The following is a 20,868-nucleotide window of genomic DNA, read 5'->3' on the forward strand; positions in this document are numbered from 1 at the left end:
GATAGTGTTCTAGGTTATTTTTAATTAAGTATTGAGCAGAAAGAATCTAGATATACATGTAATTATATGTAAATGATTGTCTCACTATGACAAATTTGAGATTCAATAACAGTAATTGCACACAACTGATTCATCAAAGAAGTTAAGTGAGGTTGAAAATATAGTGGTCTCTGTTCAGACAAAACTCTAGGCTCCTATTTCCGAGCTGTACCTAATCATCAGTTATATATAAGATGTGCAAATCGAAATCCCTTGCCGAGTATATTGTCACCTTTCTAGATATTTCGTCTGCGCTATGAAAACAGTTGTTCTTAGCTGAAATATCATGTCGCCTTGTGTACAACCCTCACCCTAAGCTGTTTGTGCTGCATGGGTATCGTCGCCCTTTTACTGTTTGTTGTCACTTGCTATTTCGTTTAAAGATAACATCTCCCAAAATTGAGATACAATATCAAAGAAGTTAAGTGAGGCTGAAAATATAGTGGTCTCTGTCCAGACAAAACTCTAGGCTCCTATTTCCTAAAGTCATCAGCTGTATACAAAATGTGCATAATGAAATCCCTTGTCGTATATATATCGTCACCGTTCTAGATAGGTCGTCTGACCCTGTAAAAACAGTCGTTCTTAGCTGATATAATGTCGCCCCGTGTACAACCCTTCATCCTTAGCTGTTTATGCTGGGTACCGTCGCCCTTTCATAGTTTGTGGTCACTTGCTATAAAAATCGTCGCCCGTTTTGGGAGTTGATTTTTAATCAACTCTCCTATGCAGTCACTCGGACAAACCGAAAGTGAAACAGTGTTTGGACCTCAGCACAAATCATTGCTCCTGACAAGACTTAGTTCTTGAAAATAATTGATGAAAATTCGATGTAATGTATGCTAAAGCATTGTTTTTCAAGGAAACTTATTTACAAATACCTTAAAAATAGTCAGATTTTAAATGGTACGAACAATTTAAATATGTTTTGTATATAGTTGTATGTATTCCTACGCCAGAGTTCAATATAGTCTCGTTCAACTCTACGCTCGGCTGTCTCCGTAAACCCTTGTCGGAGATTTACGGTGTCAGCCGAGCGTTTGGTTGAACGAGACTATAGTTCAATACTGCTTGGATCCATACAATTTTCGAGAAATATTTCTACCACTGATACATACTTTGATTGAATTAATTTTATCTTTAAATATTATTTAACATGATTCATATAGAGGTTTCTCGACATTCTAGTCGAAAAAGTTCAAAAATTCATATTATAAAAATATGCAAAATTCAAATTAGAAACTACGTATACGTGTACTTGTCATGCAAAAAAAACACCATATCATTGATTTTAAAATAAATAAACATCGACAAAATCAATTCCCGTCAGTTCTTCAGTACTTTGATTGCATACTGTCGTCCAAAGCTGTTTATTTAGCCCATTTGTATCTCATTCCTTCCCTAGTTTATATGTCGCCGGGTGTATCTTTATTTGTTATTGTCATATCGTTCTTAACGTATATATTGTCGCCCCTATACATATCGTTGTCCTTCATCGTTACGTATATATATATATATTTACATTTTCCAGTGTCTTTGCCTGTGATAACACTACGTATCGATTTTGTACAATATAACCCATAATACAAATGACGCCAAATTGAGGCGCCAGCGGGGTTTGCTTATTTATATTTAAATATTTTTAAATCGTATGATGACTAAAAATTATATAAATATAAGTAATAAGGAATCATCCTTTGAATATATTATGAGGTGATAATTTCGGTCGGGGCGTGATCAAATCTATCATAAAGCCCTTCGGGCTTTATTGGATTTGATCACGCCCCGATTAAAATTATCACCTCATAATACTCAAAGAATGATTCCTTATTCCTTATAAAGTGTCGCCCCCCCCCCCCCCCCCCCCAATGTCGCCCCGTTTTAAATATTGTTGTCCTTTCTCATATATATTGTATACCTATACCTATTATCCTCAATTATTGTATTTATCGTCGCCCCTATACATATTGACGTCCTTCATCGTTTATAACGACGCCTCCATACACATTGTCGCCCTTATCGTATATAACGTCCCCCTATACAATTCGACGTCCTTCCTCGTATATAACGCCCCCCTATACAATTGGACGTCCTTCCTCGTATATATCGTCGCCCCTAATAGGCCATGCATATCGTCTTTAGTTAAGGAACAAGGAATAGGAGTGTTATATGAGGTGATAAAATACGGTAGGGGTGATCATTTCCAATGAAGTCCGAAGTGGTGTATGTTAGATTTGATCACGCCCGAACGTATTTGATCACCATTATGCAATGAATTATGGACGCATATATACGTCCCTGAATAAATGTTTATTGTTGTCTCTGCATGTGCAGCTGTTTCTAAACTTTATACAATATACGACTACAACACGGTGTGGCAAAGAGATTAACAATATTGAGTCACTTCTTTTGCACCATACATACTTATACCGCACTGTTCACAGTCATCATCTGAAACATTAATCATCATCAGTGTCATCATCATCATCATCATCATCGTCGTCGTCGTCGTCATGAGGTATGAGGAATTGCCATGTACCAAATACAGTTAGGTGCGTAAAAGGTCAAAGATCTCTGTGTCATGGTGTTTATTACAAAGTGGTAGTGATACTGGAATGAGGAATGTGTTTGTGGTTTGACAAGTCTGAGATTTATCATTACGTGCGCATTATATGTGCCAACATTCCCTCTATTTCTTACGGAAACTTTTAGTTAATTCATATCTCTATAGAAACAGCCAGGCTGAAATCTACACGCCCCGTTTATCGATTGGTCGAAATATACAGCAGCTGAAACTGACAGGACTGAAATTGACACGCCCTGTTTATCGATTAGTCGAAACCTATAGCGAATTAAGAAAAATCACGGACGGCACGAAAAATTCATGATGATGTCAGACTCGAAGTCTCACGAGACATTTGGCTGTTTCTTTTAGCTAACGTACGTACTTATGTACATCAGCAGTGATATAATTTATTGTTTACGTATGAAAATTATGAGGAGATAATTTCGGTCGGAACGTGATTAAATCTTTCATAAAGCCCTTGGATTTGACCATGCCCCGAACAAATTATCACCTCATAATACTAAAAGAATGATTCCATAAATTCAAGTGCATACGTGTATTATGTCCGATATATCCTTTTAAAGCCATCAATCTTTTCTAACCCTAACCGGGTTACCCTGACCATAAATCTTACCGTCAAAATCTTTTTTTCCTTGTCAGCATTGTTTTAATGGGTAACACTACCCACGGCATTTCAGTGATTCTGTGCATCGGGGATTCACGCATAATAAATCAATCAATTTTTTTTAAATTATTTACTATTCTATTTTACCTTTTTACGTGTATAGGACATGAAGAGTAACTAAAGTTAACAACTGAACATCACATCCAAGTGTACAAGTTTTTTCCTTTCTTACGCATTGCAAGTCAAATATTAATAGACTCATTCAATGTACGACTTAATTGTAAACCATTCAGGGGGAGATAATTACAAAAAGAAATCCACCCGGTATCACTAAATTCATTTACCATGTGGTTTATGTACATACTTAGCTGGATTGCTCTTATTGTACAGATATGTGTTATCACGTTGTCAGTGGGTAAGTTCTAAAAATTTTAAAAATCGCAAAAAATCCCATAATACGTTTTATTTCAAGTTCGAATTTTCTCAGCCATCGGTTGACGTTTTTTGTCATAAACAATTCAGGTTAACTGCACCATTTAAATTGACATATGACATTTAAATTGTAGCCTGGATTTAGTTCTCCGTCATTTTATGGACATTTTTCTGATAAGATTTTATTTCAATGTGTATTGATCATCATTTAATGGATCTTTTGTAGCTGCTGGGCTGTTTTACTTGGCGGAATTAGTTGAAGAATACACAGTACTTACAGCAAAAATTATCAAATCTATGCTGATAGTGAGTATGAGACTGAGACAGAATTTTAAATATACAGTAAAGTGATATTAATCTGTAAAATAAGTTTTTGGCTTGATTGAGATACACACTTCGCCACCAGAGATCTATTCAACGAGTTAGTAAATAGTATCTCTTGCAACCATCCCTTGCATTGACTAAATAAATGACACCAAGTATATATCAAAGCTATGTTTGGTCTATGCCAATACCGTAAATAACCTAGTTCATCAATAATCATAAGATATGTTCAAAAGCATTGAGTCATTATTTACAGTAATACCTTGTTCATGTTGTTACAGTCTTTGCCATGGTTGCAGCTTCAAAGTTATAAACTAAAGTATCTTGTTGGAGAGGAAGGGATGGGGGGGGGGTATATGAGAAACCACCAGGCATGTTCCTGCTGTAACGGGATGGGAGAAATAATAACGGACCAGACCGGGTTTCGAACCCGGGCCCCCTGAATCTCTAGTCAGGTGCTCTACCAACTGAGCTATCTGGTGCCGGTATTCGAACCGGTCTGACCGTCACCGTTTTTTTTACTCTCCTCCAAATATTATTTGAATTTTAAGACAATAACCATGTATGTGAGAAATCTTGTGTCCCTGTAAATATAGAATATCCCTGTCACATTTATACATCAAATGATAAACAAGAGACAGTGAAAATTATCTTAATCTAACATATACCAGTAAACATGGGAAATAAAGCATGTACCGTAAATTCAATTGTCTCAAATATGGCCAGAGTACATGCATAATAAGATAATTCGGAGGAATCTTTCCTCCAATCATCTAATTGATATGATGAATACATTTAACTATTATAAGTATTTCATGTAAACGTGGTGTTTTCAGGGAACCACGGTGATATTCATCGGGCTCCTGCTGTTCGAGGACCTGCCCCTGTCTATGGTTCTACTAGGGCTGGTCGGCAACATTTCCTATTTCTTCGTTCTACAAAACTTTCCATATTTTGAGCTAACATCTCCCTCATTTTTGACCTCATGTGGTAAGTAAAGTTATGTTTATTTATTCATTTAATAGCATTCACCAACTTCTATATTTAGGGATATAAGAAATACAGGTATTTATTTTTGTGTAAAAAACAAGTTTTTGATTGAGATCATACTTTCTTGTCTCCATTGCTAAATACTATTCATGCAGAACTTAAAATATAAATTCCCAATCCATATATAAAGTTATGAACTGTTTACATAGGAGACATCAAAATCAAACTGCAAGGAGACTATTATAGAATCAATTTAGAAAATTGTTAGGATATTGTTTACAAGTCCATGAACTACTCCAATAATCTAACCTAATCTAAGCTATTAAAAAAAACCCTGTGAATACTCGGTATCAGACCTAAGTCTAGTGAAAGTGTGATGTTACCCTTTTACTAGAATTGAGAGGGAGCTATCAGTTATCACCCTTGTTTAAGAGCTTTGAAAACAAAAGGAGAGAGATCTTAAAGTTGATCCTCTACACATGACCTGTTTTCAGATACAAGTATCCTTTATTAAATCTTACTGTTATGAGGATTATAATGATAGGTTGAATTGACCACACGATTTGGTCTAGAAGTATGGTAACTAAATACTACCGGTATGATATGAGTATTTTCATAAGTATATATAATTTGTATAGATTTATTATTGACCACTCATGACATGACTAATACACTAGTTGAGAACCATTTCTAACGGTGACCTGTTTATTGTTGTTTACAATTTATAACGGTGACCTGTTGTTGTTGTTTACAGTGACCTGTTGTTGTTGTTTACAGTGACCTGTTGTTGTTGTTGTTTACAGTGGCGGTGGTCATCAATCACTACCTGGCTTTCTCCTACTTCTCCACCGTGTGGCATCCTTTCTCAGATGTAAGTGGTGCTACAATGTACATTTATCAGAGACCAATGTGTTAGCCATGTTTTAAAGCAGAGCTACAAAGCTTTCATTCAAAAGCTTGGTTATACATATAATGTGAAAGATGCTGTAAACTTGAATATTTATTAATACATGAAGTTTGTAAAAATCTATTTTACATGGTTACATGTAAATTTTTCAAAATGTACATGAACCAGTAAAATACATGTAAATAAACATCATTCTTCTATTTTGTTGAAATTTTTCGCTGCTGTAAAGCAGATTTATTATATTCACTATACATACTTGCATGGAATAGTTTTTAAAGTCAATATCCTTCATCAGTCAACTAACTTAATGTAACTGAGTTGTACTTCAGAACAAAAATCATTATCTTTGTTTTATTAAGAATCAAGAAAAAAATTAATGCATCTGAATCAATGAATTAAATATTTGACATTATTCTGATTTCAGGTTCTTGCCTATTTCACCATCTGCCTGTGGCTCGTCCCATTTGCGTTCTTTATTTCTCTGTCGGCCAATGAGAATGTTTTACCCACGACCACGGGGACTCGAGTGAGTTCTTCTGAGGAAAGTGATGTAGTCAGTAACTATTTTAAAAAGAAAGGAAAGAAATACGGACTGCTCTCGTTTTTCAAGTACGCCCAGGATAGCATTTTGCCACAGAGGGTACGGAAACAGTATTAGCAGGTGCCCTTCCTGTATCTACTGGACCTTCGAATCGGAATCGCCAAGAATGTTTATCTTAGAAAAAATGAACAATGATTGTGTGCAACACAATTCTGAGAGTTGTTCTTGCTTGGGAAAGTGCAAATACTTACATGACGCAAATATGATGTACACTCATACCTTTATGTATTACCAAAAACAAGTTGTTAAGAGATAATTTCTAAGTTGTAAAATTGTAATTATCAAAAATTGAAAGAACTACCTGTATTATATGAATGTTACTTGATATTTACTGAACCTCATGTTGAACGCACAGAGTTACTGAGAGGAACTGTGTTCATGATGCATGTTGATTTGTGCATTTTAGGGATTTTTTCACCAGAATTTATGAGTATTGGTGATAATCCATGAGACTAATCTTCCCCACAGTGTCAGGGGTTCTTGTGTCTGTATCAGAGTTGTCTGATCTAGCTGGGTTAATTAAATCTCTGAGTTAATCTAAGGTAAAAGATGTTACAAAGCATTTGGTATCAGTCGCTTTAATAAGACTATTTCTTTGTTAGAGAATTTTCATTGACGATGACCCAACAGGATTTTACTATATCTATGATTTCACTGTATCTGTATTTGTACTAAACAAGGTTTACTATAATGGTATCGGTATTTTGTTTATAAATAAAGAAAAGGGTCTATCTTTTAGGAAATAGAATGTCTGATATAACAACTAAAACATGAGTAAATTAATCCAGGTTATGGTACATTTAAATCACTATGGCAACAAAGATTTATGGATTGAAAATGATAGAAAAGATTTCAGAGTTATTTGTATTCTCATTCATTTTAATACTTGTGCTACTGAATCATTCATTAATAGATTATGTAACAGTTAGGGCTGCGTTTTCAAGAGAACTTACGACATAATTTTATTTATACAACTACTCTGATGTTCATAATAATATTTTACAGCCTTGAGATTAAACTATTTATTAGTTTGTGATTAATTAGCATTCATTAATCTGGTCGTAAGTCGTAAGTTCTTTTGTAAAACACAGCCCAGGCGTACTGTTTGTCTCCATAATCAACAACTGTGATACCAACCTGTGTTGTGTTAGTTCCCTGATGGAACTCTTACTTTTTCGGTATATCTGATCTCAATTGTTTAGATTTATATAATTTTTTAAAAATGCGAACAAATGGTTAAATGTTAATGTGGGTTAATTTCACATCCTGGATACATGTATAATTAGTTCACTCTGAGATGTCTTAATGTAGTTATGTAGTTTTGGAAGCATCCAGTCCTTCTAGCATTTAACTTAATGTGGTGGATAGAAGCAAAAGAAAATAATATGTGGTGGTTGCAGTACAATTTTTTTTGTCTGAACAAAATCCCAGAGCTTGTAAGTGAGCGTAAAAAGCTAAATGCTGGTTTCTAAGATTTTGTGGTTACTTTGGTCATCTTGCTTTTTTATTTCCAATTCTGTAATTCTGAGTATTTTTCTAAGTACTTGCTTTGGAGTCTTGCTATTTCATTTCTAATTCTGATATACCGAGTATTCTGCCAACTCCTAGTTTGTCTGTTTTATGTGTGGTGTACCACTCGGATGTTATGTATACGTGCCTTTCATTCAGAAAAGAATCACTCATCAAATTGTTATTTAGATACTGTTTTCACAAGCTATCGGTAATTCTATGGCCTTAGGATGTCTGTAATTTGTGTTCAATTTGGAATTTTCTTTCATACATTTTGAGTTTGATTCATTCAATTACAGAGCATACTCTGTGCCTGTATAATTAATGTTATATGCTTATTTACATAAAATTGTGTCGTTGGTTTTATATCAGTGATGTTTTCATGAAGGTTCATCGAATAACTTTAGCTGGTTATTTTGGTTGGTGCAAAATTTTGCAAGTTATGATAGGAGAGATTACGGTATGCCATATATTTGATGATAAATTATTGTTATTTCAGTATTACCTTGTATCCTCTGTTTAAGTTTACCCAGCATAAAATTTTCTTCAGATTTATGTTGTTGATATTAATCACCAGAATAAGCTAAAATTATCTGTATATCAAACTAACCTGCATAACGTACTCTGACCGAGACAATGTTTACCTAAAAGGTGAGACAAATGATTGCCCATTATAAAACATGCTTGAGGGAATGTGCATTTAATTTAGTGTGTAAATGTTTGCCTAGATAAATTATTTTGCATGTAGGAGTTTTTCAAGTTTTTAAAATAGCAATGATAAATAAAGATTATCATGTGTGAGATTCTGTGTCCTTTTGTTTACTGCATATATAAGCACTGAATGCTTTTTCAGCTCACCGAGCTGAAAGCTCAATTGAGCTATTCCGATCACATTTTGTCTGTCGTCCGTCCTTCTGTCCGTCTGTCAGTCTGTCTGTAAACTTTTCACATTTTCAACATCTTCTCAAGAACCACTGGGCCAATTTTAACCAAACTTGGCACAAAGCATCCTTAGCCTAAGGGGATTCAAAGTTGTGAAAATAAAGGACCACGCCCTTTTGCAAAGGGAGATAATTAGGAATTTATGAAAATTTTCGAGAAATTTTCAAAAATCTTCTTCTCATGAACCATAAGACCAGGAAAGCTGAAACTTGTGTGAAAGCATCCTCAGGTAGTGTAGATACAAAGTTGTGAAAATCATGACCCCGGGGGGTAGGGTGGGGCCACAATGGGGGGTCGAAGTTTAACACATGAATATATAGAGTAAATCTTTAAAAATCTTCTTAGAAACTAATCAGCCAGGAAAGCTAACACTTGTGTGGAAGCATCCTCAGGTAATGTAGATTCAAAGTTGTGAAAATCTTGACCCCTGGGGGTAGGATGGGGCCACAATGAAGTAACAATCTTCTTCTTAGAAACTAATCAGCCAGGAAAGCTGAAACTTGTGTGGAAGCATTCTCAGGTAGTGTAAATTCAAAGTTATGAAAATCATGACCCCCAGGGATAAGGTGGGGCCACAATGGGGGTTCGAAGTTTAACATAAGAATATATAAAGTAGATCCTTAGAAATCTTCTTCTCAGAAACTAATCAGCCAGGAAAGCTGAAACTTGTGTGGAAGCATCCTCAGGTAGTGTAGATACAAAGTTGTGAAAATCATGACCCTCGGGGGTAGGATGGGGCCACAATGGGGGGGGGGGGGGGTCAAACTTTTACATAGGAATATATAGAGTAAATCTTTAAAAATCTTCTTCTCAGAAACTAATCAGTCAGGAAAGCTGAAACTTGTGTGGAAGCATCTTCAGGTAGTGTAGATACAAAGTTGTGAAAATTATGTCCCCCGGGGGTAGGATGAGGCCACAATGGGGGTTCGAAGTTTAACATAAGAATATATAAAGTAAATCCTTAGAAATCTCCTTCTCAGACACTAATCAGCAAGGAAAGCTGAAACTTGTGTGGAAGCATCCTCAGGTAGTGTAGATACAAAGTTGTGAAAATCATGACCCCCGGGGGTAGGATGGGGCCACAATGGGGCCACAATATATAGAGTAAATCTTTAAAAATCTTCTTCTCAGAAACTAATCAGCCAGATGATTCTTTATAATTGTTAAGACTTTGGCCTCAGGACAATTCTTTGGCTTTACAAGAAGGTTCAGAGTTTGATGTAGGTTTATATCCCATATATATAAACTATTGTTAAGGATCTTTTTGAGAACTGCAATACTCAACATATGATTTGACTATAAAATCATCCTGTTAGAAAAGGGACTAATGATTACAAACATAAGAATATCCAGTGGAAAAATGGATTTTATTTATACAGGATCTACATGTATTATTGTACTTTGTCCAGACAGTTTGTATTAATTATGACTCCATTAAGCTGATTTTATTATACCTATTGTTCCTCAGGTGAGCGATGTGGCCCTTGGGCCTCTTGTTTGGATATATATCGTCGGTCCTGTAACGCACCAAGTCATGCAGACATATTATCTTACTTATATTTGTTTTGATGTTTTTTGTATGAACTAGAGGTACTGTGAGCAAGCTCACAATTCATACCCCCCACTAAGATAAAAATCATAATGCGTGTATTTTTCCAAATGACCTTTGGTCATAAGCAATATTTGTGTGAAGTTAGAACATTCAATGCTTCTCCATAAGAAAGATGTGGACTGGACACGAATTTTGTATTTTTTCTGCCCTTGACCTTGCCCGAATGACCTTGGGTCAAGGTCATGACACACCCTTAGGTCATAAGCAATCTTTGTGTGAAGTAAGAACTTCCAATGTTTCTCCATAAGAAAGATATGGACCGGACACGATTGCACAGACAGACGGACACGGTGATTCCTATATACCTCCCCAAACTTCGTATGCGGGGGGTATAAATATTTGTGTAATGCCGCTTTAAAGCCATTATATACTATCATTGTCAGGGTTATGAATTATTTCTTTCCAAAAAAATAAAGTGACAGAAACTTGGTCGGGAAAACTATTTTCTGAGATTGAATAAATATGATTGATATATTGAATATTTTTTTACCCCTGATCTGTTTGGTAGCCTAGCCTATTAAGAAACAAAAAGCCCATCCAAACATTTATAATACATTAAGACTGATCCGTTAACACAGAAGTGTTTTAATTTATACAAGCTAGCATTAGGCTCCCATACTTCTTGTTATCTTCTTCAAATGAAAATCATTTCAGCTTTGTCAAATACTTGTGGTACCTTTGATCATTGCCAGTTAAATGATTTACATTTCTTACATTCAAAGTAAGAACTTCCTTGCTCTAACTTTATACCAAGGTTTAGTTTGGAAAGACAGGAAAACCCTCTGTTGACCTGACAAGTTGTGTCTGGTTCACTATTAAGAAAGGGTTTAATTGTCCAGAATATCTACATGTTGACTGAAATATTATTTGCTACAAGTCGGTTATTATCTGGTAAATTACTGCTTTAAATCATCGAAATCAAAGGTGTGAAATTAAAGGGGCATGGTCACGATTTTGGTCAAATTTTATTTTTCTGTTTTTATTATTTACAATGCTTAAGGAATACATTCTAATGGTCAAGTTAAAGGACTATATATGGTATGGGCCTAAAATGGCCCCCTAAAAGGAATATCATTATTTTACTGTAATTCTTTGTACAGATATATATGTGATGTTTAAACTTAATGTTCATTTTGATTCAAGTGCCCACAATTTAGAAACACGGCATTGTAAAGACAACCTTTTCCCACCATTTTTGCATTTTAGCATACAAAAAGCTTGTTTTCAAGCAGTTTTTCTTTCAGGAAACATAGAGCGCATGCTTGAACCAACAAAATATTTTAATCACAGATGTATATAGCCAAGTCTAATAAGTGACAAAAAAATTGTCCTGGTTCAAGCATGCACTCTATATTTCCCATTCGTAAAAAGATAAGAAAAATGTCAATTTTCTACTAATTTTGATTGAATTATAGAAATAGCGTCACTTCTGACCTCATATACTGCAAGTGAGTGCAAATAAATCAAACAAATATGTAAAAATATATATTATATCAACTCTTCTAAATTATAACATAACATTTTATTGTACCCGAAAGACTTTAAAAAATGGTGAATTATGGGGGCCAAAAACTCTTCTCATATATAGTTCTTTGAGAATCAGTCTTTAAGTTTTAAGCAAGATACAGGGCTAACAAATCTGTGTCATGTAAACAAGGCTCGTGCCCTGTTTTTGTTTACATACGTTCAATATACCAATAAAAAATTATTTTTTAAGCTGAATTTTCTATCTTCGTATTCATTTTAAACATAGATAAAGAGTTCCTAACGTTTAACATATTCATTTTAGGTCTAGAATTGGAATTTTCACTTCAACATTCAAAATGTAAACAAAAGCTTTGTTTACATGGCAAAGATTTGTGAGCTTTGTAACTCAACAAATGACACTCAAATTTTGGTTACCTATTTAGAATGCCCAACTGATGCATTGTAAACATTCAAATCGGAAAATTAATTTTTGACCAAAATCGTGACCATACCCTGTAAGTCAGCACAAACAAAAGTTCACTTGACAATGCTTTTTCGTTGGGATGAAAATAAAACAGCACTCTTTCTGGTCATTTTTACTTAATTTAATATCACATAATATATGTACAGATATACATAAAAGTCTGACACAAAAACATCACTATTTTTAAGATTTCACTGTCAATTATTTCCAAGCATGGCTGATTATCAAACTAAAATGTAAAATGCATGATATTTCTAGGATGAATAATCATTTCAGTTCTGAATGCGAATGCCTGCACAGAATGGTTGATGGAGCTCTGTGCTGACTCCCTATGTACAGTAATAGACATCATAAATCACGATCAGAGTCGACAGCCCTCCACTAGTGTCCACACACATGAAGATGGAAACTCCTCAACCAAGTGGAGAAATGGATGACCTCAATGTTTTCACTGAGGGTTTGACCTTGACCCTGGCGGTGGGTGTGTCACAGAGCTGTCTGACCCTGACCCTCCTCAATGTCTTCTCTCATACTATCACACTCACACAGTTTGTTCTAGTTTTCTCAGTTCTTCTCCTCCTTCTTTTCCTGTTCGTCTTTAGATTCTGATGAGCCACTGTCTTCACTTGATGAGGATCCGCTCTGACTTTCCCTGTCGGCGGACATCTGTGGAAGGATGAAATCAAGGTCACAACCAAGTTTAGACTTTAGAAAGTATAACTACATCTCATAGATTTAGTGAAGTTTACAACTAAAGCCCAGAGACAAAACATCATTGATCTGTTTACCATAATAAGATGAAGTAGATAAATTAACTAACATTTGCTCCGCCATTGGAATCTACCTACACTATAGATAAATATTGTCTATGCTAGACAAAGTTTAACTACTGAAATTAAAGCCATATTCAAATTAAGCTATGAAATACTATTCTTTTAATACTTTGGTTTCATCAATATTCGTTGAATACCAAATTTTGTGGATTTCGTTATCAAGTTGATCCTCTAAATTAAGTGTTCGTAGAAGTGCAATTTCTATTAACATTTTGTATTGATAGGGTCACGAATATTGCATTCTTGAAACTGATTTTCACTTTATCCACGAAAATTGATACCCTTGAATATTAATGAAACCAAAGTAGGCTATCTCCCAATATTTGAATTTATCAATTGAGATAGCAGTCATATTGGACAATAAATTGAGATAGCAGTCATACTGGACAATAAATTGAGATAGCAGTCATACTGGACAATAAATTGAGCACTAAGCACTGACCTTTTTGTAAGCCAGCTCGAACACTTTGAGGGAGGCCTGCTGCATGTTAGAGGTCGCCTGTTTCAGCTCCTCTACTTCTACTTGGTCCTTCTTGGCGATCAGCTCCTTCACTCCGGCAATTTGTTCCCGCAGTTTATTGGCCTGCATAATAAAAGTCATAATTAAAGTATACTAGTTCCTTGATACTGTCTATTAGGCAAACAATTTTCAGAATACCTAGAGTTTTTATGACAATATCTAGAGATACAATGTGAACAATTGTCTTACATCCTCCTCTGGGAGTTGGCTCTTGAATTCTTCCAGTTTGGATTCTGTGTCGTGAATAATAGCATCGGCTTGGTTTACTGCCTCTACTCTTTCCTGTGTCAAAATAATAAAAGTATTCACTGAAAGTTATTTCTTTCTGAACTGAAATATTTTTAACTTTTCAATAATTTCTGTAATTCTTCTTTACGGTAAATCAAAGCCAAATGGCTCTGACCTTTCATCAACAAGAGCAATCTAATATTCTTACCGTAGCTCTAACATCTCATTTCACTCCCTGCATTTTCTTTTTAAAATTTAACCAATAAGTAAACCAACAATGAGCTTATATATGCGGATTGACCTCTGACCTTTCTGACATGGTCCTCAGCAGCGTACTTCTCTGCGTTCTTCACCATGTTCTCGATCTCCTCCTTGCTAAGACCTCCAGAACTCTGGATCACGACTACAATGACAGGAAGTTGTGTTACACACGGCACAAGTATGTATGCACAGGTATTTATTTTATTTAAAGAAGCTTAATATAATTAATTTTCTCTACCTATACAAGGATAAATGTCAAAGTACTCACTAAACCTCAGTTAGGACTTCAGAAACTCTCTACTCTTTTTGTTACTTACTTTGCTGTTCTTTTCCAGTTCCCTTGTCTCTAGCAGATACATTTACAATGCCGTTAGCGTCAATGTCAAAAGTCACTTCAACTTGAGGGACTCCACGAGGGGCAGGGGGAATTCCAACCTACAAGACAGATTGATGAATCAATGTCATAATCAAATTTAATTCTGAGTGACCTTTAAGGTCAAAATATGACCTTTATTAATATATCAAGGATTAATTTCAGAGAACAGATGTTGAATGGCTTTCAGCTGTTCTTACCAACATAAACTGGCCGAGGAGCTTGTTGTCGGCGGCCATCTCTCTCTCCCCTTGACAAACTTTGATCTCCACACTGGTTTGTCCATCAGCAGCCGTTGAGAAAACCTAAACAGTTAGAATGTCCATCAAGATCAAGAATACAGCAATACCAAACTTAAAATCGCATAAAAATGCAAACAGAAATAGACAAGGCTCTCATATTGTTTAGTCTATAAATGTAGTATGTTTAATGATAATGTGGAAATAGAAAAGGAAATTCTCTAGATTTCAACAATAATGCAAATAAAAGAGATGAATGTTTTCTTGTAAAATCTTACGAAATTTTTCAGCTCTACACGAAGGTTTTCGTTTACCTGAGATTTCTTTGTGGGGATGGTGGTATTTCTGTCAATCAGTTTTGTGAACACGCCTCCAAGAGTCTCAATACCCAACGACAGCGGAGTGACGTCCAACAGAAGGACATCAGTTACGTCTCCTGCCAAAACTCCTCCCTGTAAATAGCCACACTCGATGTCAGTACACCAGGGTATCATAACATATACATCCCGGTCTAGGAGTTGGAAATTAAAGGCTTTACATCAGGTAATATTTCACCCCTAACGGACTAACATAATCAATGCTACCCTCAACCCAGTCAATATTTGTATAACATTACACTGAACAAGATTTGTGCATCATTGATAGATTTTGACGCCTAATGCTTACCTGAATGGCTGCTCCCATGGCAACAGCTTCATCCGGATTGACCGACTTTCCTGGTGCTCTACCAAATACTTCCTGTACCAATGCTTGCACCTGAATGGAAAAAAAAAAATCAAAAATATTTCGATAGATAGTTAAATATTTCTATTGATTGTTAAAGAAGTGAAAAACCATGCATGCCAAAAGCTACCAATAAACATCAACATAATTAAAAAGAAAAGGGAAGGAATGAAATTGTACCCTGGGCATACGAGTCATTCCTCCTACGAGGATGACGTCGCCAATGTCGGACTTCTTGACCTCGGCGTCACTCATAGCCTTCTGACACGGTCCGACCGTCCGCTTCACCAAACTCTCCACAATCCCCTCAAACTTGGCTCGGGTCAGTTTCATGTTCATGTGTTTGGGTCCTGTGGCATCCATTGTCAGGTAGGGGAGGTTGATGTCAGTCTACAATCAAACAATAGCTCTACAACATGCCCACCTAATCAGGAGATCTAAGGCATTTAGACTAAGGAATGTTCAGATTTAATTGAAGCCCTCTGCCATCACAAACAAATGCTGCAATTATTTATCTGGTTCCTTTACCAAAGATTTGGCCCCAGAAGCCATTAAAGGCGACCGGGAATTTGACAGACTTTGGATCTGTTACTAAACAAGTGTTTTAAGAAAGTAAATTTCTATTATAGTCTGTATTTTTATTCCTACCTGCATGCTTGATGAGAGCTCTATCTTGGCTTTCTCTGCTGCTTCTCTCAATCTCTGCATAGCCATGTTGTCTTTGGTTACATCAAGCCCTTGCTGTAATGAGAGTTACATGTTGAATGACAATTCCAAGGATATAACAAATATGATACAAAAATCATTCCTAATAATTAGAATATAAATCCAAATCATTTTCAAAGAATAATCAATACACTTACATCGCGTTTGAATTCATTGGCCAAAAATGTGACCAAGGCATTGTCGAAATCCTCACCACCGAGGAAAGTGTCCCCATTAGTTGATTTCACCTCAAACACGCCCCTCTGCATCTCCAGAATAGAAATGTCGAAAGTTCCACCTCCCAAATCATATACAGCAATGCTGAAATCACAAACATTCTTATTCAGTGAACATATTCATTAGAGAGAGAGAGAGAGAGAGAGAGAGAGAGAAGAGACACTCACAGCTTGTCGTCTGTCTTGTCCATGCCATAGGCCAGAGCGGCAGCTGTTGGTTCATTAATGACTCGCAGCACGTTTAATCCAGAAATTTGACCAGCATCCTTTGTGGCCTGAAATAAAAGAAAAATGGCTCTTAATACTTTCAGAAGCCTTTTTTTTTTATACCTCTATTTATAAATAGTTTCTTTTTATGGTAGAAGTATGACATTATTCATTGAGCTTTATTTCTTACCTGTCTCTGAGAGTCGTTGAAATAAGCAGGAACTGTGATGACTGCGTTCTTGACCTTCTGTCCGAGGTAATTGTCTACAACACAAACAGAATGCACAGATTACAGCTGCTCTTTCTAGCGAGTACATAGGATTGTATCATACACTACAGATGAGATCTCAGAAAATGGTGATAGTTGACATCAGTGTGACATCAAGAGTAGCAAATAGTCATCATTAACCTCATCCTGCAGTTCAGCATTTAAATTTAAAATCAAAATGATGTGCAATTTATACTCTGGTCTGAATTAGCATTCAAAATAAATTTTCAAGTCAAATTGTCTGTAATAAATACCAAATAATAATCTTTTGTGAAATTTAGTGTCCGAATAATGTTTAATGACCTCTTGTTTATCCCAGACATCCTTAACATCAATAATTTTCAGTTACTCTCATGTTGTATTCAACAGTTCTTTTATTGAGTTTTTTTGCTTAAAAATCAATGTTTAAATATAATATAAATAAATATTTTAACTGAAAGTTGAATACTTTTAGAACAATTTTAAATCTGATTCATTTTGTTCATGTGGTTATCCAAATATTAATTAGTATAAATATGCAATAAATTCTTGATAAATAGGTTATTTTGTGAACCATTTTAGTAAAATGATGTACAATCTTTATTCCAATAAAAATTTGGTGCTTAAATGACAATGATGAATCCATTGTATAGAGGATCATCTAATTTACCTTGACCCCACAAATCGGTCTAGACAAGAGTCTCAGTACACTTGGTGTTTGATTTTCGTCAACCGGGCTGTCAAGAGTAGCAAATAACATCATCATCAACTCTTGTCTAGACCAGGGATGTTACCTTTAACATCATTTAGATATAAAATGTATCTGCCTTGTGTATACTAACCAGCTGTCTCCTTCATTTTCATTAAGACGAATGCACCGATTTGACTAGGGGAATACATCTTCCCATGAGCCTCTACCCAAGCATCACCATTGGTGGCCTTTACAATCTTGAAGGAAGCAGTCTTCCTGCAACAAAAAGGACAGATGACTCAAGATCATGGCTGATGAAACATAAATAAGAGTTCTAAATGTTCAACCTTCTGACCACACTTACATGTCTTTCTGGACTTCAGCGTCCTCAAAACGGCGACCAATCAGACGTTTTGTTGCAGAGAATGTGTTTTCTGCATTGGTGACGGCCTGTCTTTTGGCAGGCATCCCCACTAAGCGCTCTCCATCCTTGGTGAACGCCACGACAGAAGGGGTTGTTCTTGATCCCTCGGAATTTTCCAGAACTTTGGGAGTTTTTCCTTCCATTACAGCTACACATGAATTTGTTGTTCCCAAATCTATTCCAATCACTTGACCTTTAACTTTTCCAGAACTGCTTTACAAAAGAATATACTGTAAGTTCAACATTTAATTGCAAAAAAATAAAATAGCAAGATATGGGCATCCTAGCTCAAAAGGTTTATTATCTCCAAGGTTAACAGTCTGAGTCAATGACTACTCACTTGTTTCTCTTCTGTATTGACTGACTTCCATTTAGGGTCAGCAAGGGAATCTACAAATCAATTGATAAATATTATCAACCTTTTCTCCTCTGTAACATTTCAACTCTTTATACAACATAAAACAATTGCAGCTTTAAGTTACACGTGTTAAAATCTGTAAATTAACTTTGTGCTAACCTAAGGAGTGCCTTAAACAAAAATGTTCAAATTATGTAAATGACTAACACATAACTTACATATGAAGTGTAATCTGATGTTTTATGGACAAGAAAAGTTACGGAAAACATTGTATTGATAAATAAATGAGATATACAACAGCGAGTTTCACAAAGAGTGATTGCCACAAGACTTGTGATTTGTTTCAAGAGTAAAGCTAATAAAAAATGAGAAACTTTTTAAGACAAGACATAATTGAATTGAAGGTCAATATCTACAATGGTTATATGAAGTTTTGCCTGAATGGCTGTTAAAAAAAATGCTCAAATTCATCTTGTGACCCTTAAACTCATACAGTATCTTTACTAAATTATACTTATGTAAGGATTGCATTGTGTAACCTTACAGCTCTTTCAGCATGATGTAATACCTCCCTATCATAACAGCATAAAATACAAGCAATAAATGTATCATTTAATTAACTACGCATCAGAAAATGTTGATGTTAAACAGTTATTTCCATGATTTTTCAGTATGCTGCAGATACAGCACACTGATGCCAAAATTACTTCAAGGTACAAAGACAAAATTCAGAAAGCTACAATCATGAACATTTAATAAACGTTGCCTGTAATTGAAAAATAAATAAATGTTCTATTCATAATTTATATACCATGAAAAACTCAAATCAAACTTAGAATGTCTCCGCAAGAGCGTTTCTTGAGTGCAAACGGCACCATGTGAGTTTCATTACGCAATTGCTTAAACTCTATAAATTACCTGTTTCTTCATTGATTTGGCGTGCAGATTTCGTACATTCTGAATTCTGCAACCCTGATCCAGAAATCTAAACGTTATTCTTGGAGAGAGCAACATCTTTCTGTATTAATTGCGGCTCAACTTCTCTTTGCCCTTGCCAGCACGTGTGATGTAAGTTTGACAATGCTAAAACATTGATACGCATGCGCCGGAAAAATATTCACCGGTAGGTGTAAAATTTTCTAAAAAACTTTTAACGGATAAAACGGGTTTTATTCTTTAAGACATCAAAACACAAATTACGCTTACTTTGAGAAGATATATGAAAATCAGAATAATGAATACCCAAAACAAAAATTAAAGTTTTAGTAACCACAAAGGAGAGCTACTTTATTATATGATGCAATTCATTCCAAGAATATTCTCGAATTGAATAGCAGATTCTCGTTAATTCGTCAATACGGTAACCCATTGATTCGGTCCAAAGTAAGTTCGGTTCTTAGTAAATTCAACCGAATTCAAGTTATAAAAGAGAAACAAATAACATTTGATATGTCTTTGGTAATATCAGAATACACATTACACACTGAACGTAATTGCGGCAGTGGTGAATGAGAATATAGATAAGATCCTTCTCCGCGTCGGAAGCAAATTGAAAGTGGGGGGGGGGGGGGGGGGGGGGGGGAGACTTATCAAAAATTTTGACAAGCGAAAAAAAAAGGGGGGGGGGTTGGTTATGGTTATATATAGATTTGCCAAAAAAGGTCATCCCCCTGGTTCCTACGCCTATAATGCCTTACCAAGGATCATCCATGCACGAACATTATCTGAAAAAACGAATTTAACAAGATAAACAAGTAAACCATTTGTCATTTTCTTTTTTGTAATTCTATTTCACATTTTCTTTTCTCCGTTTTTTAGCTCTTTCTTTTTTTTATTCTTAGCGAATCTAGACAATTTTTTTGTACCCTCACAGAGGATTCCATATACATGTACCCTCACAGAGGATTCCACATACATGTATCCTCACTGAGAATTCCACATACATGTACCTTACTGAGGATTCTATGTGCAAATCCTCTCACTGAGAATTCCACATAGATTACATGTCCCCTCACTGAGGATTCTATATACATGTACTCTCACAGTGGATTCAACATACATTTACTCTCACAGAGGATTCAACATACATGTACCCTCACAGAGGATTCCACATACATGTACCCACACAGAGGATTCCACATCCATGTACCCTCATTGAGGATTCCACATACATGTAACCTCACAGTGGCTTCCACATACATGTTCCTTTACAGAGGATTTCACATACATGTATCATCACAGAGGATTCCACATACATGTACCCTAATAGAGGATTCCATATACATGTACCCCCAAAGAGGATTCTACATATACATGTACCCTCAC

General features: G+C 35.5%; 2 protein-coding genes across 3 annotated transcripts; one reads left to right on the forward strand and one right to left on the reverse strand.

Moving 5' to 3' along the window:
* The first annotated feature begins 3,490 nt into the window (after positions 1-3,490).
* Positions 3,491-6,783, forward strand: LOC105347256 (protein TEX261). Its single transcript, XM_011456235.4, has 5 exons — positions 3,491-3,645; positions 3,889-3,968; positions 4,823-4,976; positions 5,780-5,847; positions 6,308-6,783. The coding sequence occupies exons 1-5, from the start codon at positions 3,576-3,578 to the stop codon at positions 6,539-6,541; spliced, it is 606 nt and encodes a 201-aa protein (XP_011454537.3). The 5' UTR covers positions 3,491-3,575; the 3' UTR covers positions 6,542-6,783.
* Positions 6,784-12,604: 5,821 nt separating this feature from the next.
* Positions 12,605-19,648, reverse strand: LOC105347255 (stress-70 protein, mitochondrial). Of its 2 annotated transcripts, none has more exons than XM_011456234.4 (17): positions 19,462-19,648; positions 18,526-18,575; positions 18,126-18,395; positions 17,913-18,037; positions 17,014-17,087; positions 16,785-16,891; positions 16,539-16,701; positions 16,324-16,416; positions 15,856-16,065; positions 15,619-15,708; positions 15,267-15,404; positions 14,914-15,018; positions 14,658-14,775; positions 14,388-14,482; positions 14,041-14,133; positions 13,774-13,914; positions 12,605-13,164 (listed from the first exon to the last, which is right to left on the reverse strand). In XM_011456234.4, exons 1-17 carry the CDS (start codon positions 19,555-19,557, stop codon positions 13,063-13,065), a joined length of 2,070 nt encoding a protein of 689 aa, XP_011454536.1. In that variant the 5' UTR covers positions 19,558-19,648; the 3' UTR covers positions 12,605-13,062. The 2 variants fall into 2 exon arrangements, with proteins under 2 accessions (XP_011454536.1, XP_011454535.1); XM_011456233.4 differs by having other exon boundaries at positions 18,126-18,398.
* Positions 19,649-20,868: the final 1,220 nt, after the last annotated feature.

The sequence above is a fragment of the Magallana gigas genome, chromosome 8 (assembly GCF_963853765.1).
Source record: "Magallana gigas chromosome 8, xbMagGiga1.1, whole genome shotgun sequence".
NCBI lineage: Eukaryota > Metazoa > Mollusca > Bivalvia > Ostreida > Ostreidae > Magallana > Magallana gigas.

Bases quoted from the DNA above. Each gene is read 5' to 3' on its own strand.
- LOC105347256 (XM_011456235.4), top strand. From the start codon at position 3,576: ATGTGGTTTATGTACATACTTAGCTGGATTGCTCTTATTGTACAGATA. The intron at 3,969-4,822 runs GTGAGTATGAGA...TGGTGTTTTCAG, and splicing joins TTATCAAATCTATGCTGATA to GGAACCACGGTGATATTCAT. The intron at 4,977-5,779 runs GTAAGTAAAGTT...TGTTGTTTACAG, and splicing joins CTCATTTTTGACCTCATGTG to TGGCGGTGGTCATCAATCAC.
- LOC105347255 (XM_011456233.4), bottom strand. From the start codon at position 19,557: ATGTTGCTCTCTCCAAGAATAACGTTTAGATTTCTGGATCAGGGTTGC. The intron at 15,405-15,618 runs GTAAGCATTAGG...GGCTATTTACAG, and splicing joins CCATGGGAGCAGCCATTCAG to GGAGGAGTTTTGGCAGGAGA. The intron at 13,165-13,773 runs GTCAGTGCTTAG...ATCCTTCCACAG, and splicing joins TCGAGCTGGCTTACAAAAAG to ATGTCCGCCGACAGGGAAAG.